Source organism: Lampetra fluviatilis, chromosome 41, assembly GCF_964198595.1.
Source record: "Lampetra fluviatilis chromosome 41, kcLamFluv1.1, whole genome shotgun sequence".
NCBI lineage: Eukaryota > Metazoa > Chordata > Hyperoartia > Petromyzontiformes > Petromyzontidae > Lampetra > Lampetra fluviatilis.
Genome location: NC_136315.1, coordinates 2,223,859 through 2,251,851, shown reverse-complemented (window position 1 = coordinate 2,251,851; position 27,993 = coordinate 2,223,859). Strand labels below are relative to the sequence as shown.

At 57.3% G+C, this 27,993-nt stretch overlaps 2 protein-coding genes across 5 annotated transcripts in view; one reads left to right on the top strand and one right to left on the bottom strand.

Annotated features, from left to right (window-relative positions):
• Positions 1-6,255: 6,255 nt before the first annotated feature.
• On the bottom strand, positions 6,256-23,124 carry LOC144946431 (neuropeptide Y receptor type 1-like). Of its 2 annotated transcripts, XR_013639894.1 has the most exons (3): positions 22,677-23,124; positions 7,334-12,133; positions 6,256-7,274 (listed from the first exon to the last, which is right to left on the bottom strand). XR_013639894.1 is itself a non-coding variant. In XM_078875280.1 (2 exons), exon 2 carries the CDS (start codon positions 12,012-12,014, stop codon positions 10,713-10,715), a length of 1,302 nt encoding a protein of 433 aa, XP_078731406.1. In that variant the 5' UTR covers positions 12,015-12,133; positions 22,677-23,124; the 3' UTR covers positions 6,256-10,712. The 2 variants fall into 2 exon arrangements, 1 of the variants encoding a protein (XP_078731406.1); XM_078875280.1 differs by having other exon boundaries at positions 6,256-12,133.
• NPY5R (neuropeptide Y receptor Y5) overlaps positions 21,997-27,993 on the top strand; it is a 21,320-nt gene continuing 15,323 nt past the window's right edge. For 2 of the 3 annotated variants that reach the window (XM_078875271.1, XM_078875270.1), the window contains exon 1: positions 25,133-26,519. The gene's annotated coding sequence lies outside the window, so the exon portion shown is untranslated. Of the gene's footprint in view, positions 22,211-25,132; positions 26,520-27,993 lie in introns of those variants that run through there. The other variant, XM_078875277.1, reaches the window with a different exon arrangement.

Sequence of the window (27,993 nt, the reverse complement as noted above, 5' to 3'; positions counted from 1 at the left end):
GACCAATATTATTCATAATATAGGTTTTTGGGTCAGATCGCGTTATTTATAATGTGTCGTAACATTCCACCACCCGACACGGCCAAACAGTAAAAAATGTGTTTTTCAAAGGACAAAATAATTTACTTCTTTAGCCCACCGGTGTGCTGAAGAAAGAATCAACAGCATTTTTGAAATTTGAGTAGTACGACGTTTCGCTGATAATTACAATCAGCTTCATCGGGCAAGAATGGTGAAGCTCTCCTGTTGCTCCCGGTCTTAAATAGAGCAGCATCTGGGTGACGTCATCATTTTATTCAATGATGGGAGTCACGGTTTGCGATTGAACTCAAGTCTCTGGGTGCATAGCGCTGCGTGAAAGCCACTGCGTCACCCCAGCAAACTGCGTAAGGAGGTGGCGCATCACGGGGAGAGTGGCGCAGTGGTTCGTGCACTCCGCTGTGAAACCCCAGACCTGAGTTCGATTCCTGGACTGACATCAGTGGCGAGTGATTGCCGCGTCTGCCCTGCACGGTCCCTGCGTCAGATACAGCCTCCGGCGAGCCGCGCTGACCAGAGCGGTGAAGTATGGACACATAACCTCCACGGCTGATACATCGTGGCGGGGTCTCCATTCAGAAGTGGATCGATAAGGGGCTGCCAATGATAACTGTCTGAACCGCAGGAGAGTATTTGTCACAAAGCGCCAGCGACACCAAGACCCGCATTCCTCTTAGTTTTTACGGCCCGGGTCAGGCTTGGCTCTGGCTCAAGGGAGCCGACTCAGAGCCGTGCCGCACTGGAGCCGGCTCTGGGCACGGTCCCAGCCACGCTGAGCCGGAGCCGTGGCCGAGCCGCGAACGGCTCGGGGTTGGGCTGGAACGGAAAGTCGCTGTCCAAATCCGTCAAACGCCACGTGGATTGTCGGAACCTTTAAAGTGCCACTTGACCCTAAGGCACATCATGGCCATCTCAAATGGTACCCTTTGGTGTCACTGAAATGCACGGCCACCTATTGCATTTCTTCACGTAGTATGTTTGTGTGATTCTGCCAAGTCTTGCGCAGGAGGGAGAAATGCCTGACCCCGGGCGAGTAAATACTCAGGTTATTTTTCATTACCGTGATGTTTTTGAACCAATAACCGGTTGCAACGTTCGTCTTTTTTGTTTGTTTAAAGCTGTGATGAGCGGAAACTGGGGAGCCCGGAGTGCAAGGCGTGCAGAACAGGGGGATAACGCGTCGCCTCCACGCAGGAAGACGCCCGGATTCCGGGTATCGGTTATGGTCGAGTAACTCTCACGGCTTCACACAGAAACACAGAAACACAAACCCCCTGCAGTCATGGGGGTTACCGATCGGTTCTTGTTTTGTGTTTTGTTGGGTCACCGTCAACCCGCGTGGGAAACTCCGGACAATCCCGGCTACCGGTTTTGATTTTTTTGTTTGTTGCTGCTGTTGTTGTTGTTGACGGACGCAGGGAAATGTTCCCCGAAACAAACACGCGGTTGTCCGTGCGACTGAGAAGCGAGACGGTGTTTGGTGATCAACGTCACACGGGGACTTGCAAAAGCCGGAGACTTCGCCGGTTCGAGTCCATCTCACGACGCTGCAGTTTTAAAGAAAATAAAACACAACGTGCGGACGAAGGGAAACACGTCTCGCATCGGTCACATTCGTTGCTCGCGTTCCACTGCAATTGATTCCAGCTCGCTGGCCACGAGACTCGTTCACCGCTTCCCGGCTGTGGTTGCGCAACCCCGGAGCACGCGGCCTGCCCATCCCTTCCCTCTCGGGAGTGGCTTCGTGAATCTTCGTGACACCGAGGGAGACCCTCCCTCCTTCACCTCCCTCCTTCACCTCCCTTCTTCACCTCCCCTCCCTCCCTCACCTCACTCCCTCCTTCACCTCCCTCCTTCACCTCCCTCCTTCACCTCCCTCCTTCACCTCCCTTCTTCACCTCCCCTCCCTCCCTCACCTCCCCTCCCTCCCTCACCTCCCTCCTTCACCTCCCTCCCTCCCTCCCTCACCTGCCCTCCCTCCCTCACCTCCCTCACTCACCTCCCTCCCTCACCTCCCTGCCTCCCTCTCCTCCTTCCCTCCCCTCCCCTCCCTCCATCCCTCACCTCCCTCCCTCACCTCCCTCCCTCCCTCACCTTCCCTCCCTCCCTCACCTCCTTCCCTCTCTGCCTCGCTCACCTCCCTCCCTCCCATATCTACCTTCCTTCCTCCCTCCCACCGGCGCGCGAGCCGCGTCTGCCGGTCACCCCGCTCCGTGAACCCACGACATCCTGGGCCTTCATCGAGACAACCGTGGCGGCGAGCCTCCGCCACGCCACGTGGCCGCCGAGCGCACCTAGCCTGGCACAAGCAGCGCGGTGATGCTGCAGCTTCGGTGACCACGTGTCGCTGGAGGATCGATCGCTGCGTCGCAGCATTGCGGAGTGCGCTGCCAGACCAAGGCCCTGGACACGGCTGTGGCCCCCCCCTAAAGGGTCCGCGTGCATCGGCCCCTTGTGACGTCACAGCCACTCGACGCGCACGTGGCACGAGTGTGTGCGCGTCTTTGTCTTTGTACAAACATGCGAGATGTACGCGTGCGAGTCTCGAAGTGCACGCCGCGCATTGAGGCAAAAGCGCAGGGCAGCAGAGCGAGATGACAGCAGCGCGAGATGGCAGCGAGGGCATTTGGGCAAAGTGCCCAGTGGCGAAATCAGCCGTCGAGACAATAACGACGGGCGCGGGCGCTGTAAACTGATAACGAACAGTGTGTGTGTGTGCGTGTATGCGTGTATGTGCGTGTATGTATGCGTGTATGCGTGTATGTGTGCGTGTGCGTGTATGTATGCGTGTATGTGTGCGTGTGTGCGTGTATGTGTGCGTGTATGTGTGCGTGTATGTGTGCGTGTGTGCGTGTATGTGTGCGTGTGTGTGTGTGCGTGTGTGCGCGTGTGTACGCGTGTGTGTGTGTGTGCGTGTGTGCGTGTGTGTGTGTGCGTGTATGTGTGCGTGTGTGTGTGTGCGTGTGTGCGCGTGTGTGTATGTGTGCGTGTGTGTGTGTGTGTGCGTGTGTGCGTGTATGTGTGCGTGTGTGTGTGTGCGTGTATTTGAGCGTGCGTGTGTGCGCGTGTGTGCGCGTGTGTGCGTGTGTGTGCGTGTGTACGTATATGTGCGTGCGCGTGTGTGCGTGTGTGTGTGTGTGCGTGCGCGTGTGTGCGTGCGCGTGTGTGTGCGTGTGTGCGTGTATGTGTGCGTGTGTGTGTGTGCGTGTGTGCGCGTGTGTGCGCGTGTGTGCGTGTATGTGCGTGCGCGTATGTGCGTGTGTGTGTGCGTGTGTGTGCGTGCGCGTGTGTGCGTGCGCGTGTGTGTGCGTGTGTGCGTGTATGTGTGCGTGTGTGTGTGTGCGTGTGTGCGCGTGTGTGCGCGTGTGTGCGTGTGTGTGCGTGTGTGCGTGTATGTGCGTGCGCGTATGTGCGTGTGCGTGTGTGCGTGTGTGTGCGTGCGCGTGTGTGCGTGCGTGTGTGCGTGTGTGTGCATGCGTGTGTGCATGCGTGTGTGTGCATGCGTGCGTGTGCATGCGTGTGTGTGCGCATGTGTGTGTGTGTGCGTGCGTGCGCTCGTCAAGCACCGCAAATGTAACAAATTGCGAGCGCCATGCAAACATTCATCGCTTCTTCACAGCACGCTCCGCCCTCGCGACGGGGATGTTTTCTCTGTGTCAGAGGGAGGCGCCGTCACCAACGACGGACAACCGCGGAGGCGGCGGCGGGAGCGCGACCCGACCAGCGGACCCGGCGATGGGGGCCGTGGGTCCGCGTGACAATATCCACACCTGGCAGAGAATTCCCACCACCTCGCGCGGCCCCGCATCAACAGAGTCGCGCCCGTGTCCGGGTCACGATCACGGCCCTCCGACTCGCTCGCCCGTGGAGTAGGTCCCCTAGCGCCTCACCTTTCCCAGGCTCTGCTCACAGCGTGGTCACTGGACTTGGTTCAAGGCGGTTACGAGTGGGCAATTACACGCGGCACCGATAAACTCAAGTTTCGTGGCTACTCATTCGAAGCGTGTTGCACCCTCGCCGCTTAGAAACCTGCTTAACAGCGCTGTGTGTTGCTGGCCGCTTGACGTATTTGGGCCTTTGCGCCTCCTGTACTAAAAATAAAAGTATCCCCGCTCATGCGAGCAACAGGGTGGCACTCGTAATCCACTGCCAAACAACGGAAAGTGGTGTCCATTCCACATTCATATGGCCGTCTGTCCACATTACAACCTCACTCTCAGATTCGACAATAATTGTTCATTAATAAGGCGACACTGCGCGTTACGCACCGTAATGCCCCCTGTTCCGGGTCCCACGTCACCACTGGGGTTCACGGGGTCCCGGTGACTCCTGGAACCCCGACTGGAATTCTGTGCACAACAACACCACCAAGGGCCTCCCCCGTCAACAAGGCACAATTGGACACCGGTGGCGTGGAGCCACGTGGTGCCACGTGGAGCCGCACGGAGCCACTGATAGCGATGCGGCTCCACACGGAGCCAGGGGGGAACCAGACCGAGCGGGCTCCACGGACACCTCCAAGGACAGCGGCTGCGCGATCGGCAAGAGTTGTGCTGGGCTCCACTCGCGCGGAGCGGAGCCGGAGGAGGCCTCTTCCTGCCGAACGAGGCTGGCGCATCTTCTTGGTTCTTTCGGTAAAGTCACGTAGAAGGGAAGTAATAAAATAATAAAAATAAAACGTAATAAAATAATTCTCACGACGTTTCGGCCACAACGCAAGCAGCCGTCCTCAGGTGACGTTTCGGCCACAACGCAACCAGCCGTCCTCAGGAGAGGACGGCTGCTTGCGTTGTGACCGAAACGTCGTGATAATTATTTTATCATGTTTTATTTTTATTATTTTATTACTTCGCTTCTACGTGACTTTACCGAAAGAACCGAGAAGATGAATCCCTGCAGCCACGAAAGCTTTAAATCGAGGCTGGCGCAGCTCCATCGGACTCGCGCCCTGGGGAGCAGCCCCGGGGGAGCCCCGCCCCTCGCTCCTCCACCGAGAGGAGGGGGCGGGGCGAGGGGGGGGGGGTCCTCCACGCGGGGTCGCGGATTTAAAAGCGGGGGAGAGGCAAGCGTGGCGTCTGACAACAACAACAACAACAACGACGACCAAGATGACAACAACACCACGGCCGTGGTGCTGCGAGAGCCGTGGTATTGTCACGGCCGCAAATCCCTCCTCCTGCTCCTCATCATCATCATCACTGTCGTCATCATCGCCACTTCCTTCTGCGGCCGTCTGGAACGCTCTTCGTCGCGATATTAGGAAGCCACCGAAGCCATGCACTTTAAATCATTTTGAAAAAAAAAAACGCACTCCGTGAGAACTGCTTCTCGTGAGTTTCGTTTGGTGTTCTCCCCCCCCACGCACCTCCGATGAGTGCGGTTGGGCTACGTACGGTGCGAAAGACGTTCAACATACATGCGTACGTCACGTCTGATTTTGGAAACAAAACACAAATTACACAGCAGCTTCGCACACCACATCCGGCATGCCTCTCGGACAGTGCCGGATTATCCTCGTAGCAACAGTAGCTACATATGTAGCTACGGGCCCCGCACTTTCAAGGGCCCCGCGCTAAATGCTTTCAAGCTATCAATTCCGGTTCAGTGATTCGGCACTTGCTCTATTACTATAGTATTATACCGCCTTCAACTTGTATGAACGACTGGTGTTTAAGGTTAGCGATTTGTCGTATTATCTGGCTGTATAGCAAATGAAAAAATAAAATAACTTTACTATGCAAGTGAAAAATTTGTGTTTTAAAATGTACGTGTTTTATTCTTATTTTATTTAGGGTCCCTTCATAACATGTGCTGCAGGCCCAGCACTAGCTTCATCCGGCACTGCTCTCGAATGCGGCTCCTAGCGGCAGGAGTCACCTGCACGCTCATCTCGAGCCCGTCAGAGAGGCGCCATTTACCCAGCGTCTTCCTCTCACCGCAGCAGCAGCAGCAGCAGCCTCACACTTTGGGCGCCGTCGCCTCCCCCCTCCCTCACCCCTCCCTTCCTCCCCCCTCCCTCACTTCCCTTCCTCACCTCCTTCCCCCCTTCCCTCACCTCCCTCCCTCCCTCATCTCCTTCCCTCCCCCCTCCCTTACCCACTCCCTCCCCCCTTCCCTCACCTCCCTCCCTCACCTCCCTCCCTCCCTCATCCCCCTCCCCGCCTCCCCCCCTCATCCTCCCTCCCCACCCTCCTCCCTCCCCACCCCTCCCCATCTCCTTCCCTCCGGCCCCGCCTTGCGGCCCAATTTCCACGCGAAGCGTCGAATTAGCGCGAGAGTGGCCCCGGACGATGTTGTCGCTAATCTTCGGGGGGCCACTTTGCACGACTCGTGACTGTCAGACGATCAGCAGCCCCCAGCTCCCTCCACAGCTCCCTGGAAGCGCCACGTGCCGAGTGAGCCAGAGTGCAGTGGCAGGTGACCATTACTGGCGGGCAGCTCTCCGTGTCGTCTCGACGCGGGCACGACCGAGCGCTTGTGGGACACGGCTTGTGGCAGATGCCCGATGCCACCGGTACACGAATCACGAAGCGGGTTGTGTGCACGGTTTGCACGCCGTGGACGGTTCTGTGGTTCTTTTCACGGATTCTAGGCGCTCTCTGTGTCCGCGTGTGTGGGATAAGGAGCGACGCTCACAACAATGAGCGGAGCGCCGGGCGGCTAAAACACAGCAGGTTGGCGCAATAAGGGGTACGGGTTGGTGCATCGGGCAGTCATCTCAGTCAGTCGACCCGTGGCACCTGCTGGGTCTGTCGCGTGAGCTCCTGCCGGCGGGCGTTCGGCACTTCACGTGGCCTTAAAGTGCACCTAGCCTGGCACAAGCGCCGTGGTGACGTTACCGCCACTTAGTGTGCGAATGGCGGTTGCTGTTGTGTGTTGATGGTTTCGGGTTGATTTTGTCCCATCCGGTGACAACTCAAGATGAGCTTCCTTCGCAAGAGTTGACACAATTATGGGGCAGCCGTCTGCTGCCAGTAGGGGGCGATGTTGCTGCTGCTGCTGTGTAATCCCCAATGGGTCGTTTGCATGGCAATGTTTCAGCGTCTGGGATGTTTGTCCAATAGCGGTGACATGGTGGGCTTTACCATCAAAACAACAGCGTCTCTCTGCTCAATCGAGCAATGACCCGGAACTTGATGCCTATTGGTGGCCCTAAAGGCGGGAGTGGAAATTCCACATTCCCATGGCGGAGGGCCAGTTTATCCATGGGGCAGCCACGGGATTTGTTTCATGATCTCAAAGATAGGATGATGCCTGACAGCTCGAATCGCGATCGTGGTCCGCGTGGAGTGGCCAAGGGGACCCACGTGGAGTAGCAAAAGGGTATCCAGGTACCAAAGGGGTTCATGCAATATATGAATCGAGGGGGGCAGAGCATATTGTCCCCCATTCTTTCCTATCTAAATGTTGTGGGTGGTTGTAGGGGGGGGGTAGTTGCCGTGCCGCTCCCACGCTTTGTGTCAGCCCCCCATCCCCACACCCCGGGCCCCCCACTTGAGGACTGAGCTCAACTCGCGATTCGACGACCTCAGGCGACCCCTGCGTGTCTCTGTGCACAAAGACAAAGGTCCCCCGTATAGCCTATAACAGACTGTGGGGGAAAGTGCACCTATAAAGGCCGGCACAATACACGAGGGGGTGGGTGGTCAGCACCACGCCCGGCCGCTTTTGTCTCCCCAGTAGTGATGTTTACTACACACCGCGCCAGGTATTCATTTTTTGGGCTGAGTCGACCTAGTGGAGGCCCAGGACCAGTTCAGATAATCGTCACTGGTGTTGTCCCTGAGCGGGAATCGAACTCGGGTCGCTAGGTTCGTAGGGCAGCGGAGCGCTAACCACTACACCACCGCTCCCCGTGTCTCTCTGTGCTCACACCCACACACGCACACACACACGTGCGTGTGCGTGTGGGTGTCTTTGTTTAAACCCGGATCACGCACAGCCACGCGGGGAAGCCACGTGACAAACGCGCGCGCGCGCGCACAACGCGAGATGATGCCCCGCATCGGCGTGAACAGTTAACCCTGACCGTGACGTCATCCGTAGCAGTTAACCCCAACACCGAACATTTACCCTGCAGTTAACTCAAGCCCTTAAGTTAACCCTCGTCCTAACCCCCCCAACCCCCCCCCCCCCCCAAGTTACCCCGAGCCTCAACCCCGTTGTCCCAATTCGTCATTAAGTTAACCCTAAACATGAAACCTTCATTTACATGCCAACGCTAACCTCATCCCATAGGTTAAGCCTGGAACTTAGCCCTTAAGTGACCGCCGCTCTAACGCCCGCGGGAGGTCGATCCCGTGGCGCGCTCTGAACGCGGCCGTGGCTCGAGGCTCACGGAGCCGGGAGCGACTCCGTGAGCACGCCGCGTAAACCTCGAGCGCCGCGCTTAGCCCCGTAGTCCAAGAGTAAGAACACAAAAACACACGACGGGTGCGTTGTCAAAACGCCGATAAGCCCTCTGCGATCTTCCCTGTGCACCCCATCTCCCTCTCGTGTCCGCGTGCGCGATATCACGCGCCCGTGTGGAGGACGCGGTCCCCACACGACTCTTGACTGTCGCAGTCTTGTCCGTTCAACCTGCAGCACTACTGCACAGCCACACCGTCGTCCCACTCATCACTCACTAAAGTCACTCACTAGCCAACGCATTCACTCACTCACTCTCCAAACTCACGAAGCAAGTTTGTCGCTCATTGCTCACCTACTCACTCACACATTCACCCACTCGCTCGCTCAATCACCACTCACTCACTCACTGATTCACTTACCCACCTACCCACTCACCTACCCACTCACCCATTCACCCACTCACTCACCCAATCACTCACCCACCCACTCACCTACCCATTCACCCACTCGCTCGCTCAATCACCACTCACTCACTCACTGACTGATTCACTTACCCACACACTCACCCACCCACTCACCCATTTACCCACCTACTCACCCAATCACTCACCCACCCACTCACCTATCCACTCACTCATTCACCCACTCGCTCGCTCAATCACCACTCACTCACTGACTGACTGATTCACTTACCCACCCACTCACCCAAAAACCCACTCACTCACACACCCACTCACCACACTGCAGGTCACCTCACTACGGCTCCACTCTGGAATTCCCTCCTCCTATCATCGTCTCCCCCCCCCCCCCTTACAATAACCACCTTGCTCACTTCGACAGTCACGTGAACGTTTATCTGCTAGAACTTTTGAGGCTGTTGTTTGTTGCTGGACGCTTGCCGTTTTATCCCCTGTAGGCAAGTGGTTCTTCACCTTTACTGCAGCCTTGCACCCCGCTGGTTCTCAATAATAATACTAATAAATGTGTAATGTTAATACATACATAGATTTGATGAAACAAAGTAGTTTTAAATTTTGATTTAAAGCTTTCGCGACTGCAGGGATTCATATTCTTGGTTCTTTCGGTAAAGTCACGTAGAAGGAAAATAATAAAATAATATAAAACAATACTAATTCTCACGACGTTTCGACTGCAACACAAGCAATCATCACCTGATGATTGCTTGTGTTGCAGTGGAAACGTCGTGAGAATTTTTATTTTTTATATTTATATTATTTTATTATTTCCCTTCTACGTGACTTTACTGAAATAACCAAGAATATGAAATTAGTTTTAACTTACGTTCCCGTCCTTAATTTGTGTTTTCGATGATTTCTCTTCTAAAAAAAATAAAATCTGCCCATGTCTCGCACCCCCCCCCCCCCCAAAAAGGGCATCTCGCACCCACAGAAGATGTGTGCCCCCCCCCCCTTCCCCCAGGTGAAGAACCACTGCCTTAGGCCTTGTGCGCAGCAACTGAGTCCCAATCGTAATCGTGTAGAGCCCTTTAGTCAATCCACTCCCGGAGTGAAGGACGTTGCGCCGGCCATGGCGGATGTTTGACCATACTTCACCAAACTTCACCAAACGTCACCATACTTCACCAAACTTGACCAAACGTCACCGCCCAGTGCGGGTTTGGTGCCCGCACTGGGTGGCCCGGGATCGGTTCAGATGTCACCCAGCACTGATGTTAGCCGTGGCTCGGAATTGAACTCAGTTCACCGGAGTTTCGAGCGCGGTCCACTAACCACTGCGAGAAACACTCACCCTGTATATATACACACACACACAGCTATTAATATATATGTTATGTACACATATTGACCGTCATATGTAGTGTCAATAGATGCCCATACACATGGAGCTCTGTTCACGCTTCACTGTTCACACGTTTGTGTGGCGTGATTTTAGCCAACCCAGGATTTTTTTACACATCGCTCATTCTATTCCCAATCATTGTCGTGAGCCATGTTCAATCGACTGCTGGACGAAGGCCTCATCCACAAGCCGCCTCCACCAATCACAATCCAGCGATGCATGTTGTGTGTGTGCGTGTGTGGTTTTCCCTTTCTAGATCACCCCCATGGCGTTCCGGACGACCGTGGTGATATCCCTGAAAACCACCGCGTTTTTTGTCCAAATCGCCCACGCTGTCCATCACCGCTCGCCGCCACGCAGCGGCGGACTGAGCAGCACCGCCCCCCCCCCCCCCAAGGAGACCGAGTGCGCACGGCTCATCGCCCTCTCACCACCCGCACCCTCTCACGCGACCAGAGCCACGCAACACCCCGCGGGTCCCCTCGCCCGCTCGCCCGCCGCTACATCGAGTTGGTCCTGCAGTGCTGCTTGATGGAGTCCTTGGACATGTCCGTGGTCATGGTGGACAGGGGGAAGTGCTCGAACGCTTCCTCGTCCGCCCGTCCCGCGCCGGCCTCGCGCGCCACCTCCGACCTCCCGCCGCCGCTGCCGCCGCTGCCGCCGCCGTCGCTGACCCTCGAGAGGCCCGCGGCGGCCACGCACCAGCAGCGCTGCGCCATCGCCTTGAGCTCCTTCTGGAAGTTGGTGTTGAGGAGGCCGTAGCACACGGGGTTCACGCACGTGGAGGCCATGGCGGTGAGGTGGCACAGCGAGAACACCAGGTTGTGGTGGCAGCCCATGACGGCCTGGTGGTGCCAGTCGTAGAGCGCGTTGAAGACGTTGAGCGGCAGCCAGCAGAGCGCGAATGCCGCCACGATGGTGGCCAGCATGCCGTTGATCCTGCGCGCCTGGCGCGCCCGCCGGCTGTAGCTCTCCTGCTGCAGGTGGTCGTGCCGGTGCTCGTAGTGGCCCGTGGAGGCCTCGCGCGCCTCCCGGCACAGCGAGGGCCTCTCCAGCATGCCGCGGCGCCGCCGCAGACGCAGGAAGATGCGCGCGTAGCAGCCCAAGATGAAGGCGAGCGGCACGCAGTACTGCAGCGCCAGCAGCGCCGTGGTGTAGAGCAGCCGCGCCGAGGAGGAGGGCCACACCTCCACGCACACGTGCTTGCCCTCCAGGGGATCGGCGTCTCCGCCGCCGCCGCCGCCGCTCAGGTTGCCCAGCGGCTCGTCGGTGAGCACGTGGAACGTGGCGAAGGGCAGCGAGGCGAGCGCCGCCGCCGCCCACACGACGGCGATGGCCGCGTAGGCGTGGTGCAGGCTCGGCTTCCAGCCCGTGGGGTGCAGGATGAGCTGGTGGCGCTCGAGCGAGATGAGCACCAGCGAGAGCACGGAGACGGTGACGGACGTGCACTGCACGAAGGGGCTCAGCTTGCAGAGCAGCTCGCCGAAGGCCCAGTGGTCCATGAGGGTGTAGGCGAGCGTGAGCGGCAGGCAGAGCAGCACCACGAGGATGTCGGACAGCGAGAGGTTGGCGATGAACACGTTGGTGATGTTGCGCATGTCGCGCTGGCGCGCCACCACGAACACGAGGCACGCGTTGCCGCTGAGGCCCAGCGTCATGACGGTGCAGTAGGCGACGATGAGGAAGGACGTGGAGAAGGGCGACGTGCGGCAGATGTCGTAGTCCTCCGACGCGGCGCCCGTCAAGTTGGCGAGCGCGGCGGTGGCGTTCCACGCGCGACGCCCGCCGCCGAAGTCATCCATCCCTTGACGCCGCCCGCCGCGCTCTCAGCGCCCCATCGCCGCCGCGGGCTTGCGGAGTTGACCCCGCGGAGGTCGGCGTCCGGACGCGAGTCCCCCCGATGCAAGCGCCGCCTGAGCACCTGGGCGAGGGGAGAGACAGCCGCGTGCGCGTGTCGGGGTTGGGCTCAGCGGAGACGCGACGCGCACCGCGTGGAGCCGCGCGACCCCGTCACCCGGGAGCGCGCGCCGGGCGCAGCGCCACCGCGCCCGATGTGCCGGGGGTCACGAGTGGGGCCGGGGTCACGAGAGATGCCGGGGATCGCGAGAAGCGCCGGGTTCACGAGAGGTGCCGGGGTCACGAGAGATGCCGGGGTCACCCCGAGGGCGCTCGCCGCGCGGGCACGCGGATATTGGCAGAGCAAAAGCATGGGGAGGTGCGCGCTTGGGGTGGCGCTGATGGAGAGGGAGGGGATCACGTGGGTCAGAGAGGAACGCGCGGGTTAGGGACGTCACCGCTCAGACGCTCCAGTGACGGCCGGTGGTCGAGACTCAGGACAGAGTGGCTGCCCGAGGAGGGGCGACACATCAACGATCTATCAACAATGCGCGGCCCTTTGGCAATCCGCTGCCGCACGCGAGGCCTCCCCACACCGTGGCGGTCATGGGAATCGTTTGACCATACTTCACCAAGCTGGTCAATGCGGCTTGGTGACGGGTTCATATGTCAGGTCACATGTATAGTCCAGTGTGTGCGTATTGCTCTGCGACTAGTCCGCTCGTTGGCTCTCAATGTCACCATCGTCATCACCCATTGGTCAATCCACTGCTGGATGAAGTCCTCCCCAAGCCGCCTCCATCTCACGCGGCCTTCCTTCCTTCCTGCGATGTAAGAATCCATCCGGCACCTGCTGTACACGGACCGATTTAATTCGCCGCTCCATCTCCGCGGGGCACGTACTCCTCTGGGACACGCGCTCCGTTCCTTGGCTGCGATTGTAAAGAGCCGCAGCGGAGAAATGGATTCTTCAAGGCGCCCCTTGTCAGGCCTCCGTGAACCTTAGTCCGCTCCTCCATCACCAGCACCGCTATTCACATGCAAATGAGCGAGCCCATTCAAATGTAAAACAGCGGCAGCAAGAGCAAACATCGTGGCGTGCACAGCTGTTAATTGAGGCTGGAGGCGGTGAGGGGGTAGGTGGCGTGCGTGGCGTGCGTGGCGTGGGTGGCGTGCGTGGCGTGGGTGGCGTGGGTGGCGTGCGTGGCGTGGGTGGCGTGGGTGGCGTGGGTCCTGGACACGGGCAGTCACCCGCACACCGGCGGGGCGGATTTCCACTCCATCAACCCTTGAGTGGAATCAAGGAGCCCGCTTGTTGTTGTTGTTGTTGTTAAAAGACGCGAATTCGCATTGCGGAGGCTAAGCGGGGTTCTAGCCTACTCGGATGGGTGACAGCCGCCACCACCATCACCAGGGCTTGCCAGGTGCTGTAGACGTGGGGCTGCCAGTGGGAGTGATCGCTCGATTCTATTCGCGAGTGATTTTGGCCCCACGCGCGGGAGCGCAGATTATCCAGAGAAAACCCAACGAGCGTCCGAGTGTGACGCCTCTCAAACCGTTGCGCCCCATAGAATTAAGATCGTAAAGTCTCGAAATCAAATCAAGAGAGGCGTTGCTTCCTTGCCATACGACCGCGGAGTTTCCCAACGCTGGCCCGACCCGATGAAGATCGTTCTCGATCCACTGCTGTGTGACGAGCTCACGAACTTCAGACTGTGCTACTGGAGCCCACGGTGATGGGCAGGGAACCAGAGGTGTGGACTCGAGTCATGTGACTTGGACTCGAGTCAGACTCGAGTCATGAATTTTATGACTTGCGACTCGACTTGGACTTGCATAACAATGACTTTGTCCCACCTATGAGATGTGGACTCGAGTCATGTGACTTGGACTCGAGTCAGACTCGAGTCATGAATTTGATGACTTGCGACTCGACTTGGACTTGCATAACAATGACTTTGTCCCACCTCTGCAGGGAACTGTCAAGAGGTGGTCACGCGGCTCGGTGGGTTCCCAATGGCCGTGTCAGTGGACACTGAATTGACACCGTTCAGGATCTGGGTTCGACTCCAAGGTTCCAGCCGCCCGCGATTGAGCCACGGTGCCAAGTGTAGGAGCGAATCGATGGTCTAACACGCGGTAATATATATGAAAAAAAACGTCATTTAAAAATCTTATTTATTTTTAATTACTGAGCTCATTCCAGCTCTGTGGATAATAAAAACAAAACAAACTCGACTTGAAGCTTTCGTGACTGCAGGAATTCATACGCTTTGGGTCTTTCTGTAAAGTCACGTCGGTAGTATCTACAAACTCGATTTGATGTCTGTCTCATCGCGGCCTATGGACGCACACCCTGCGTGAGAGCTACCGCCGCTACCGTTATCATCGCTGAGCGGATGCCTCGAAGCATAAGAGCAACGATGGGAAGCGCTTCTGCGCAATCCGTGCTTATGCATGATTTTTTCTTCTCCGGTAAATATAAACCCACCACCACCACCAATGTTCACTCCCATCGCCTCGCCCCCCGCCACCTCCTCTCCCGGCCTGGATCCACCACCGGTGCAGTTGCACCGCCTGCACACTCGATAGCCAGGCCGGCAGCGGCCCGACCTCCGAGTACAGCGGGATAAACGGCCCACCACTCCCTGCCCGTGGCTCATGTCGTCCCAAGGCCATTCATCCGAGGCGACCGCCAACCCGTCCCTACCCCCAAACCCGCTTCGCCGATTGTGTGGCTGACGGGGCTCGCTCAAAGCCCGCCGCTCGGCTGCCCTGGCAGGCGACCCTAATTAGCTCCCAGGGGATGAATGCCGCATCCTCTGCAATCAACTCTGACCTTTTATTGCCTCCCGCCTGCAGATAAACACCTCCTCGTTGTGGCGGTGGCGGGGAGGAGGGGGGTGGGGTTAGATGTGAATGGGGTCCCCTATCCCGATTCCGCCCCCCCCCTTCCCACTGTGCCCCCCATCCCCCCCACCAGCTCGCTCGCTTCTTCCACTGTTGCCATCGCGCCGCTCGTGAACTCGAGTGGGGGTTGTCTTTGAAGGGCCACGTTGAATCACGTCGCTGAGAGGATACTCGCCACACATCGGATTCCTGTACGGAAACCAACGCTGTGTTTCCATCACACCCTGTCCATATAGTTAGAGCCACCACCCCACTCTGCCCATATAGTGAGAGCCACCACCCCACTCTGCCCATATAGTTAGAGCCACCACCCCACTCTGCCCATATAGTGAGAGCCACCACCCCACTCTGCCCATATAGTTAGAGCCACCACCCCACTCTGCCCATATAGTGAGAGCCACCACCCCACTCTGCCCATATAGTGAGAGCCACCACCCCACTCTGCCCATATAGTGAGAGCCACCACACCACTCTGCCCATATAGTGAGAGCCACCACACCACTCTGCCCATATAGTGAGAGCCCCCACCCCACTCTGCCCATATAGTGAGAGCCACCACCCCACCCTGCCCATATAGTGAGAGCCACCACCCCACTCTGCCCATATAGTTAGAGCCACCACCCCACTCTGCCCATATAGTGAGAGCCACCACCCCACTCTGCCCATATAGTGAGAGACACCACCCCACTTTGCCCATATAGTGAGAGACACCACCCCACCGTGCCCATATAGTGAGAGCCACCACCCTACCCTGCCCATATAGTGAGAGCCATCACACCCTGCCCATATAGTGAGAGCCACCCCACTCTGCCCATATTTGAATATCTCAGCACCATCCACCACCTAGCTTCCGAGTCTTCTCCCACACGTCTCGTTCCCTAATCACCACTCCTGAACGTCATCTAAAACAAATCACCCAAAGCGCCACCCAACTCCTCTTAACTGCTTCGCCGTAGCCTCAGCGGTGCCCTCCTTCATTCCCACTAATATATTTTTCATTTGCTCAAACTTTGATGATCCTCGCGCCACTCATCTCCAGCTTGGCCCCCTCCCTTCACTCCCACCCCCGTCTCGTCATCTCTATGTTAACAAATCTAACATATTCTAGATTTCAAGCTTTTGTGACTGCAAGGATTCATATTCTTAGGTTTTATCGGTAAAGTCACGTAGGTAAAAAAAAATTAAATTGATAAAAGTAAAATAAAATAAAAATCACGACGTTTCGGAGGCAACACAAGCTTCCGTCTTCAGGTGGAACCGTCACAGCCACGACAGCTGTATCAATTTAAAAATGTTTTTACCTACGTGACTTTACCGAACAAACCTAAGAATATAAATCTAACACAATCGAGTCAATACGCACGCACAATCATAACTCGTTCCGTATGCACACACACTCAGTGGTTAGTGGGTTTGCGTGGTTGGCACGGGACCTGGTGGAGTTTGTCCTCCGGATCGTGGGCCCTTTCGACCCGTGGTACCCGGCGCAGTTGCACAGCCTGCACACCCGATAGCCACACTGCGTGCGTAGCCTCTACGACTCAGCAGAAAGCCACAGTAATCTCAGAGTAATCTCAGAGTAATCTCAGAGTAATCTCAAAGTGATCTCAGAGTGATCTTAGAGTGATACCGGAGTGATCTCAGAGTGATCGACTCACTCAAGTGAGGAAGAAGCCATAGTGAGCATCTCTATTGATGGCCCTGTGGTTTCGTACAAGAGATCCATAGAATCACACAGAAAGCCATAGACTCACACAGAGAGCCATAGACTCACACAGAGAGCCATAGACTCACACAGAGACCCATAGACTCACACAGAGACCAATAGACTCACACAGAGATCCATAGACTCACACAGAGATCCATAGACTCACACAGCCATCCATAGACTCACACATACATCCATAGACTCACACTGAGATCCATAGACTCACACAGACATCCCTAGACTCACACAGAGAGCCATAGACTCACACAAAGATCCATAGACTCACACAGAGAGCCATAGACTCACACAGAGATCCATAGACTCACACAGACATCCATAGACTCACACAGAGATCCATAGACTCATACAGACATCCATAGACTCACACAGACATCCAAAGACTCGCACAGAGATCCATAGACTCACACAGACATCCTTAGACTCACACAGAGACCCATAGACTCCCACAGAGATCCATAGACTCACACAGAGATCCATAGACTCACACAGAGATCCATAGCCGCTCACAGAGACCCATAGACTCACACAGAGATCCATAGACTCACACAGACATCCCTAGACTCACACAGAGTGCCATAGACTCACACGGCGACCCGTAGACTCACACAGAGATCCACGGACTCGCACAGAGAGTCGTAGACTCACATAGAGAGGCATAGGCTGGGTACGACGCAAAACCTAATGACGACTGCGTATTTCTGTACCTCATTACTGATCCTCCCCACCCCGATGCTAATGATGACTCAGCTCGCTGCTGGTCCAGCCAGACAGAGGGGGCCCTGGGGGCCGCCTTAATAACCCCCCCCCCCCCCAGTGCACCCCCCCATCCTTCACAGGGGCAGCTCCAGGGCAGTGGGGAGCTGCTGAGTGTGGATGTCAGGGTGAGTGTGGGTGTCAGGGTGCGTGTTGGTGTCGTGGTGAGCGTGTATGTCAGGGTGAGTGTGGATGTGAGTGTGTATGTCAGGGTGAGTGTGGGTGTCAGGGTGCATGTGGATGTCAGGGTGGGTGTGGGTGTGAGTGTGGGTGTCAGGGTAAGTGTGGATGTCAGGGTGAGTGTGAATGTTAGTGTGTATGTCAGGGTGAGTGTGGATGTCAGGGTGCGTGTGGATGTCATGGTGAGTGTGTATGTCAGGGTGAGTGTGTATGTCAGGGTGAGTGTGGATGTCAGGGTGAGTGTGGATGTCAGGGTGAGTGTGGGTGTCAGGGTGAGTGTGGATGTCCACGTGGTGAGTGTGGATGTGTGAGTGGGTGTGTGAGTGAGTGTGTGAGTGAGTGTGTGAGTGAGTCTGTGAGTGGATGTGTGAGTGGGTGTGTGAATGAGTGTGTGAGTGGGTGTGTGAGTGAGTGAGTGTGTGAGTGAGTGTGTGAGTGGGTGTGTGAGTGGGTGTGTGAGTGAGTGTGTGAATGAGTGTGTGAGTGGATGTGTGAGTGAGTGTGTGAGTGGGTGTGTGAGTGGGTGTGTGAGTGGGTGTGTGAGTGGGTGTGTGACTGAGTGTGTGAGTGGGTGTGTGAGTGGGTGTGTGAGTGAGTGTGTGAGTGAGTGTGTGAGTGAGTGTGTGAGTTGATGTGTGAGTGGGTGTGTGAGTGGGTGTGTGACTGAGTGTGTGTGTCAGCGTCTGCATCTGTGGTGTCATTATCTCTCCGTCAGCAGTCACTAAAGAGCAACACAAATCACTATAATTGGAACCATGCACTGGTACGTGACTGTTCTACATTTCACACAGCCACCATCCCGGCAAGGTTATCTGTCGCACGAGAGATATGGACTCATTTCGTCCAAATAGGGGCTCATCAGTGAGCCATGCTCACTACATAGAGTTGTGTGTTTGTGTGTTTAGTTTGTTCTCATTCTCCCCGCACCTCCGATGAGCACGGTTAACTTAATACGGTGCGAAAGAAGTTCAACACACGGACATACAAGTATGTGGGTGACCATAATAATTGTGAATCATCAGTGAACCGCGCACAACTACTGGTCGTGATGATGCACGCCTGCGATCCAGCGATGTCGAGGCGATCACGACGAGATTTGTGGCCAGGTGCTGGCAGTACAGCAAGTGGGTCGATGGGTTTTCCCCGGGGTTTCCGGGCTCAACACGCACGAAGCCAAACAACTGCTTCTTGAATGTGAGCTGGCCAAACATACGAATGGAGCAGGAGCCTTGTGCAAAGGGGTCTTGAGACTCAGTGAAGCTCTCTTGAATAAACTAGCGGTGCCACGGTGGCTAGGAGATGTTAACTACCTCGCCTGGTGTACAGGAGGTCGTGGGTTCGATCCCGACCCTGACGCCTGCTGCTGTATATTTGGAGTTTGCGTGTCTCTCTCTACGTGGGTCGCGTGGGATTTTCTCAGGGTCCCCCGGTTTCTTTCCCTCCCACATTAAGAAACAACGTGCGTTTAGAGTATTGGGCAGCTAAACATTTACATGCGACGTTGAGCCAGGTTGCTTCTGAAAAATATCTACAAAGAGCTCAGTGTGGGCCTTGCCTGGTAAAATAAACAAACAAACAAAACAGGCATTGGTATTATTGAGAAAAACAATATCCGGCTCGTGTTTACTTTGCCACGTTCTATGGGTTTGATGTCCCGTTCGTACGACATCCAATCGGCCGCAGTTCGTCCTCCACCCCTCGTTGCAGAGGTTCGTGGTTCGCTTGCGGCAGGCCGCCCTGGTTAATACTGCAGGTGTATTAACTATCGCACGCGCGCCGTCTCCTTCAAATTGGGACGTCCAAGACCCCGCAAGGAAGTTGGTACAGAGTAGGCTAATTGTGTGCCTGGCGCCGTGGCTTACAGCAGTGGCTCTTCTTTTTCATCTGGCGTGCACGCATCCCCTGGTGGTGCGAGATGCCCTTTCTGGGGGTGCTAGACGTGGCCAGATGATTTTTTCGAAGGTAAATTATCGAAAACACAAATGAAGCAGGGGGCACGTAAGTAACAAATACTTTGTTTCATGAAACCTATGTTAATTTATTAATTAACATTGTACATTTGTTTACGATTGAGAATCAAAGGGGTGTAAGGCTGCAGTAAAGAAGCACCACTGCTCTAAATTATAAAATGTAACCGCAGTAGGGGGCGATGTTGCTGCTGCTGTTGAGTAATCCCAATTGAGTAATTTGCAGGCACATTATTCAGCATCGGGATGATTTGTGGGCAATGTCGGTTACATTGTATGGTTGTTTTTTGTTTGTTTGTGACTGTGGTAGAGAAACGGAGATCCCGGAGGAAACCGACGCAGAACAGGGGGAGAACGTCCGAACCTTCAGCCAGGAAGGCACCCGGGCGGGGAATCGAACCCATGATCTTCTTGGTGTGTGACACCACCGCTTCGCCCACCACCGCCCCACCGCTCCCATCGCGAGCGTTTATAGCGAAGAAAGCTCCAGATTCCGCAACGCTTCGTGACCACGGAAGGGACAAATTGTAAGGAGGACGCCTTTCATTATGTATTGCTCGGCTGTATATTTATCCCTGGGCGTACGCGGCACAGCACGCAAGAGAGATCCCGCGAGCGCGTTTAGCCGTGGTGCGGTTACCACGTGGTTCACAGAGATCCTGGGGGGGGGCACGTGGTTCACAGAGATCCTGGGGGGGGGGCACGGGGTGCGCAGAGAGCCGTGTGGGGGGGGGGGCACGGGGGGCGCAGAGAGCCGTGTGTGTGTGGGGGGGGCACGGGGGGCGCAGAGAGCCGTGTGGGGGGGGGCACGGGGGGCGCAGAGAGCCGTGTGTGTGTGTGTGTGGGGGGGGGGGGGCACGGGCGGTCACGGGGGTTCACGCGCGCGCGCAGAGTGACAGTGCAGGGGGAGGCGAGTGGCGGCTCCGAGATAATAAAACAACGCGTCGCGTCCTCCTGCATGCGATATCGCCCGATCGATTAAGCGGGGTATCTATCAATGGACCGACCCTGTGCCGTGTTCAAGCCGCAGGTTTTCCGCGCGCGCGCGCGAATGAAGGTTCGCGATCGCCGTCGGCCCCGTGGCTTCCCACGCTGAGATCGTCATCGTCATCATGCGGCAGCGCTGAAGCGGTGTCGGCGTTCTGGGGCTCGTCGGCTGAGTCGCGCTTTTGCTCAACGAACGCTGGGGGATTGCCACGCGCTATTGGAAAGAGCAATTTGATCAAAACAAACGACAGCAGAACGCCCCCCGTGTCGACACGTCGGCGCGAGATGAACGCATGTCGTCCAATGCGTAGAGCGTAGACGTTGGACCATAGTGCAGTACAACAATTGCCCTCTGCTGACAATGTAGCACAACAGCAGCAGCGGCAGCGGCAGCCGAGAGCACCTGGTTACGCAACGGGGGTCGCCCACCCCTGCTCTGCTTCGGACATCTGGCCGAGGTGGTAATGCCGCTGGTGGCAAAGGCGCGGCCCCTGCAAGCGCCCGCTAACGCCCCCGCTGGCGGAAGGGCCTCCGCTGGAGGGCGCTACAGAGAGCGGTCGAGGGAGCTTGGCCTACTCGTCCACGCCGACCACACGCGCTGGGGGTGGGGGTGTGGAGGTGTGGGGGGTGTGGGGGGTGTGGGGGGATGTGGGGATGTGGGGTGTGTTGGGTGTGTGGGGGTGAGGGGGTGAGGGGGTGTGGGGGTGTGTGGTGGGGGTGTGGGGGGGGTGTGGGGGTGTGTGGAGGTGTGGGGGGTGTGGGAGGGTGGGGGGTGGGGTGGGGGGGTGGTGGAGGTGTGGGGGTGTGGGGGTGAGGGTGTGGGGGTGTGCGGGGGTGTGGGGGTGTGGGGGGTGTTTACAGCACCAGGTACTGTGTCTCTACGCCTCCACATCTTTGCTACCGCGCACTGACCGGCCTGGGGAAGTATGGCTAAGCACCCTCCACGAGCCGCACCGGCGTAGGGCGAGGAACGCCATCCAGCAGCGGAGTGACAGAATGGCAGTGATTGTTTTAAGGAATACAAATTGAGCGTAAACACCGAACCACGAATCGTGTCGACAGCGCTTTTGTCTTTACAAAGCCCAGGGGATGCGCAGCTGTTTCTCCAGCAGAGCCTCGTTGAGTCTCAAGGCTCTTTTCCAGGAGCGTCTGCAGGAGGGAGCCCTGCCGCGACTCGCAATCTCAACTGAGTCATTTCCGCCATAACCTGTCCAACAAGGACCGCTCCCCGCAGCCGCTACACGCCACGGACTTCTCGTGACGCCACGCGGTCTTTAACGTCCACCGAGCGCTCGACATTGTGGGCATTCTCAGGGTGAATGCACACCGCAGTATTAACCGGGGCGGCCGCTGGGAAAATGTTGGAATCCGCGAACGTGGGGGGGGGGGGGGGGATTGGGGGGGGGGGCGCTTCCAGCAACGCAGCAAGCGCCGAGCAGCCCTTTGACTAACGCTGCTCTCGGCAGAGTCACTTGGAGGAGTCGTGCTCACACATAACCTCGGTCCGTCCGCTGCTGGACGCGCGCTGAGCCACTCCCCGAGTTCCCGGCCTGGGCGAGCGGAACGTGGGAACGGGTCCATAGCTCGTCCCTTCATTTCCCCGTTCGCCGACTCGCATCCAGTCGGCGTGGCCGAGGTGCGGTCGAACCCCCCCCCCTCCCCCCTCCGCGCGCGCCATCGACGCGGCGCGCGGCGTTCGTCATCCAGCAGTGGAGCGACGCAGCGCTGGTCGGGACTGTTTTAGAACCACGCGTGGACTGGCGAGCAGACTGCAGTGAGAGAGAGAGAGGTCGTCAAGTCGCCTGCCAGCTCACGCCACGCAATCTGCCTATTGGCATCCCTCAGCCAGCGGTGGCATGTCGACGCTCCTATGGCCGGTGGCGAGTACATCCACGTGGCATATACTGCGCGTGACTGTTCAGCGCCGTTGTCAAAGAGTTGTGGTGGTGAACGAGGTGGTGGTGAACGAGGTGGCGGAGGCGGATGTGGAGGAAGGAGGTGGATGAGGAGGTGGATGAGGAGGTAGATGAGGAGGGGTGGATGAGGAGGAGCAGTATCCCGAGAGCACAGACGTGAGTGGGATCAATCAAGAGGTCACTTACGCGAGGAACAGGAGGAGGTGGTCGCCGCGGAACGTCTCGGGGCGCCCTCACGAGCCCTCGCTCCTTCGAGCGGTTCGCCCTCGCACCCGGGTTCGAGTCCGGATGCTGTCTGCCCCGAGCCGCGAGTAGCAGCAGTAGCAGCAGCAGCTGCTGCGGCATTCGCCACGCGGTGCCCGCACGAGAAGCAGCAGCAGGGGGAGGAGGAGCGAGCCAGACTCCCCCCCACCCCCGGTCTCCCACTCTCCTCTCCACCTCCCTCCATCACTTCCTCCCTCCCTCTCTCTTCCAATCGCTCCCACACAACGGCACCTCGCTACCCTCTCCTCCCATCGCATGCCCTCTCCCTGCATTCCTCCCTTCCTCCATCTCTCTCCCTCCCCTCATTCCTGCCTCCATTCTTTCCCCTCTCCATTTCCCCTTTCCCATTCCATTGCTTCCTCCATCTCCCTCCCTCTTACTCTCCCCCTCCGTCATTCTCTCCCTCCCTACATCTCTCCATTCCTCTCCTCCCTCCCTCCCTCCGTCTCTCCCTCCCCACTCCCTCTGTTCAGGCCTCCTGTCTCCCTCACCCTCCCCACTTTCGCCCTCTCGTCTCATTCACCCCCCCCCCCCGTTCTCCCTCTCCCCAGCTCTCCCCACCCGGAGCTGTCAATTCGCGGATGCCTCCGCTGTGTTTCCTGATGCGGAGCTCTGAGTGAGAGTCTGTGTGAGTGTGTGTGCCAGTGTATGTGAGTCTGGGTGAGTGTGTGTGTCAGTGTGTTGTGAGTCTGTGTGAGTGTGTGTGCCAGTGTGTGTGAGTGTGTGAGAGTCTGTGTCAGTGTGTGTGAGTGTGTGTGAGTCTGTGTGAGTGTGTGTGCCAGTGTGTTGTGAGTCTGTGTGAGTGTGTGTGCCAGTGTGTGTGAGTGTGTGTGCCAGTGTATGTGAGTCTGGGTGAGTGTGTGTGTCAGTGTGTTGTGAGTCTGTGTGAGTGTGTGTGCCAGTGTGTGTGAGTGTGTGAGAGTCTGTGTCAGTGTGTGTGAGTGTGTGTGAGTCTGTGTGAGTGTGTGTGCCAGTGTGTTGTGAGTCTGTGTGAGTCTGTGTGTGTGCCAGTGTGTTGTGAGTCTGTGTGAGTGTGTGTGAGTGTGTGTGTGTGCCAGTGTGTTGTGAGTCTGTGTGAGTCTGTGTGAGTGTGTGTGAGTCTGTGTGAGTGTGTTGTGGGTCTGTGTGAGTCTGTGTGAGTGTGTGAGTCTGTGTGAGTGTGCGTGGGTCTGTGTGAGTCTGTGTGAGTGTGTGTGAGTGTGTGTGAGTCTGTGTGAGTGTGTTGTGAGTTTGTGTGAGTCTGTGTGAGTGTGTGTGAGTGTGTGTGAGTCTGTGTGAGTCTGTGTGAGTGTGCGTGGGTCTGTGTGAGTCTGTGTGAGTGTGTGTGAGTGTGTGTGAGTCTGTGTGAGTGTGTGTGCCAGTGTGTTGTGAGTCTGTGTGAGTCTGTGTGTGTGCCAGTGTGTTGTGAGTCTGTGTGAGTGTGTGTGAGTGTGTGTGTGTGCCAGTGTGTTGTGAGTCTGTGTGAGTGTGTGTGAGTGTGTGTGTGTGCCAGTGTGTTGTGAGTCTGTGTGAGTCTGTGTGAGTGTGTGTGAGTCTGTGTGAGTGTGTTGTGGGTCTGTGTGAGTCTGTGTGAGTGTGTGAGTCTGTGTGAGTGTGCGTGGGTCTGTGTGAGTCTGTGTGAGTGTGTGTGAGTGTGTGAGTGTGCGTGGGTCTGTGTGAGTCTGTGTGAGTGTGTGAGTCTGTGTGAGTGTGCGTGGGTCTGTGTGAGTCTGTGTGAGTCTGTGTGAGTGTGTGTGAGTCTGTGTGAGTGTGTTGTGAGTTTGTGTGAGTCTGTGTGAGTGTGTGTGCCAGTGTGTTGTGAGTCTGTGTGAGTCTGTGTGAGTGTGCGTGGGTCTGTGTGAGTGTGTGTGCCAGTGTGTTGTGAGTCTGTGTGTTAGTAACTGTGTGTGTGAGAGAATCTGGCGAGCAGTGGCACTACGAACCTGGCGACACGAGTTCGATTCCCACTCACGACCAACAACAGCCGAAGTTTGAACCAGTCGTGGGGCCTACCCGAGGTCGAGTCAACGCTAAATGAGTGCCCGGTGCCGTGTGTAGACATTCCCGACGGGGAGACAAAGGCGGCCGGGCGTGGTGGTGGCCACCCCTGACCACACTAACACGCACGGTGTCATGATCTCAGCCCGCCCAGCTCTGTGATGTAAGATATCGAGTTTGAGTGTCATTGCGATGACCATTGGCCTCACGTGCAGAGCGGCTGAGTGAGAAAATACTGCCCCCTCCCCTGTGTGCGTCACTTGAAGAAAGAAGGGATCTCAGAGGTAACTCTGTGATCTCCTCTTCAGCGGGCCGTTTTTTATTTTTAACACGAAGTGATCCTCCGTCTCTTGACGCCGTCGGGAGTAAAAACCTGGGGGAGGGGTGGGGGGGGGGAATACCGTCACCAAAATCAATCAATGCCTGTGACGTCGTCAATCAATGCCTGTGACGTCATCAATCAACGTCTGTGACGTCGTCAATTCGACTTGACCTCCCCCTGCAATTGGCAGACGTCGCTGTCCGTCGCCTCGCGGCCAACAACAAAGCGGCGAGTTGTGAACGTCAGGAGAATGGGTCGCGAGGAAAGCAAACATCTTCTCGATGGGCGAGGAAAGGCCACGAGAGTTTAGCGATCTTCCGCGTTTGTTTGTTCCCCCCCCCCTCTACTTCAAGGCACAGCCGTTGAGTCAAAAAAGAAAAGGCAAAGAGCCCGGCTCGCAGTGACCGCTACACCGCCGCTCCACACACACACGCACACACGCACACACGCACGCACACACGCACACACGCACACGCGCACACGCGCACACACACGCACGCACACGCGCACACGCGCACACACGCACTAACGCACACACACACGCACACACGCACACGCGCACACGCGCACGCGCACACGCACACGCGCACACACACACGCACACACACGCACACACACGCACGCACACACGCACGCACATGCACATACACACGCACACACACGCACGCACACGCACGCACACACGCACGCACACGCACGCACACACACGCACGAACACGTACGCACGCACACACACACGCACATCGCCTCTCGTAATGTTTGACCTCAGCATCGGGGCGTCCAAACAGGGACTGACCGTGAGCAGGGCCACTTCGAGGAACGCGCGCAGTGGGTTACACACGGACGTCCTGGCTCCTTCCCAAGGGAGAATGTGGACTGTGGACATGCCGCTGCTGTTCTGAGCCACCCAACGGAGGAGAGCGCTCCCTGGCGTTCATTTGAGTGGAGCAGACAGCGCGCATTCGGCGTGTGGACTCCCTTTAGGTCGGCTCAGCCTTAAACGAGTACCTGATGCGGCGCGTAAACAACAGCGGGCTGGCTCGGTTCTGGACAGAGCAGCCCCTCGTGCGCCGTGCCTGTTTTGCATAGGCGCTCGCTCGCTCGCTAGCACACGGCACTTGCCACAACAGCCTGCGTAGGCTACACGGGGAATCTTTGTCTGTGCATCCATGTGCCGTGCAACGCAGGTGAGCAGCATTTGCAACTTCCCTTCGAAGTGCAAATAGCGCTACGGGCATCTCAAAATCATCATCAGCAGCAGCAGCAACGTCGTCATCGTCGTCCGTCATCATCATCATCAGCACCATCGTAATCATCGTCGCCGTCATCATCAGCAGCACTGCTCGAGATCTTCTTCAAAGCTCCGCGGCGCTTGGAGAGGCGTCGCGCTGCGTCGCCACCGCGGTGCAAACGCGGAGCGCGGAGCTGTCACGCGCCCGGAGCCGCTGGCGCGATCTCGCCCCGCGGTGAGTGCCTCCGGCTGCGCCCACCGGTGCCCCTCTGCACCTCACGGCCTCTGTGCGCCACCGCGCAGCCCACGGCACTCACCGCTACGCACGGCGGCTGTGCGCGTGCCGCCGCCGCAGCCGCCGCAACCACGCGTCCCACACATCGCTCGCAAAGCAGAACGCACTACCGACACGCTGACTGCACCACCGGCAGATGGCACTACCAAGCGCAGCCGACACGCAGCTTGCACTACGACAAAGCAGCCTGCACGAGCAGCACGCACTGCCCCATGACACCGCGTCCACGCCGTGGGAACGACCGCGTGGTGGTGGTACCACGGCTCGGATGAGAATCGCGCGATTTGAGTCGTCACTACCACGTCGCACGCACGCGCAACCACCCGCGACACCGCCTCAACAAACTCCATTCCGCCTGCACTACCGGCAGCCTCACGCAGCCCTGCGCCGTCCCTGCCCGCGCAGTAGGCGCAACGCTCGCGACTAAGCAGGGGGGCTGTGTGCGCACCCACCACCCCACGGCGTGCATCAACCACACGCGCCGCCACACCACGGCGCCGTAAGCACCCACGCCAACGTGCAGAGGCTGACGGGCGCAGCCCTGAAAGTGCTCGCCGAGGCCACCGCTGGCGGAAGCGCCTCTAGCAGAGGGGGCTCGAGAGAGACCCCCTCCGATCAGTATTCGGTCTGATCTTGGACGCCTTGGGCCAGACGAGGCTACCCACGTGTTAGCCCATCACACGCGGACTGCCCATCGTCTTGATTTGTGGTTGTCCCTTCTCGTGCTGCTGGGTGGACAGAGGTGGTGAAGAAACTTGCCCCCGCTGCCTCAAATGCCGCCCCGGGAGATTGAACGGCTGAACTCCGGATTGCGAATCCAGTGTGCGAACCATGCATATGCTTTGAAAACCGGTTAGCCCTTGAAACCGGTTTACATATCGACTTACATCGGTGAGCGCTGTAAAGTCAGGGATATTGTCTGTGTGTGTGTGACAGACGAGGTTTTCTCTCGTGCCCCGTGTGTGTGTGTTTTGTGCAATTCGCCTAAAGGTTGAAGGATGAGTTACCAGCCCTTCGCACCGCCTGCCCGCTCACACCACACCACAATTCACGCGGACTCACAGTGCACCTAGCCTGGCACAAGCGCCACGGTGACATCACCAAATACCCACATCGAGACGTCCGGTTTTCTTTTTTTCCGGACACACGCCTCGATTCTCAAGCGCCACGTGAACTTTGAAGAAGATCTCGAGCAGTGCTGATGACGACGACGACGACGACGACGTGAGATGCCCGGAGCGATATTTGCACTTTCGAAGGGAAGTTGCAAATTCTGCTCGCCTACGTTACACACACAAAGGTTCCCCGTGTAGCCTACGCAGGCTGTTGTGGCAAGTGCTGCGAGCTAGCGAGCGCCTATGCAAATTACCCCAGTGCTGGAGCCACGATCAGAATCTTCCGACAATATCCGGGA

Coding starts and splice junctions, on each gene's coding strand:
- LOC144946431 (XM_078875280.1), bottom strand. CDS start 12,014: ATGGATGACTTCGGCGGCGGGCGTCGCGCGTGGAACGCCACCGCCGCG.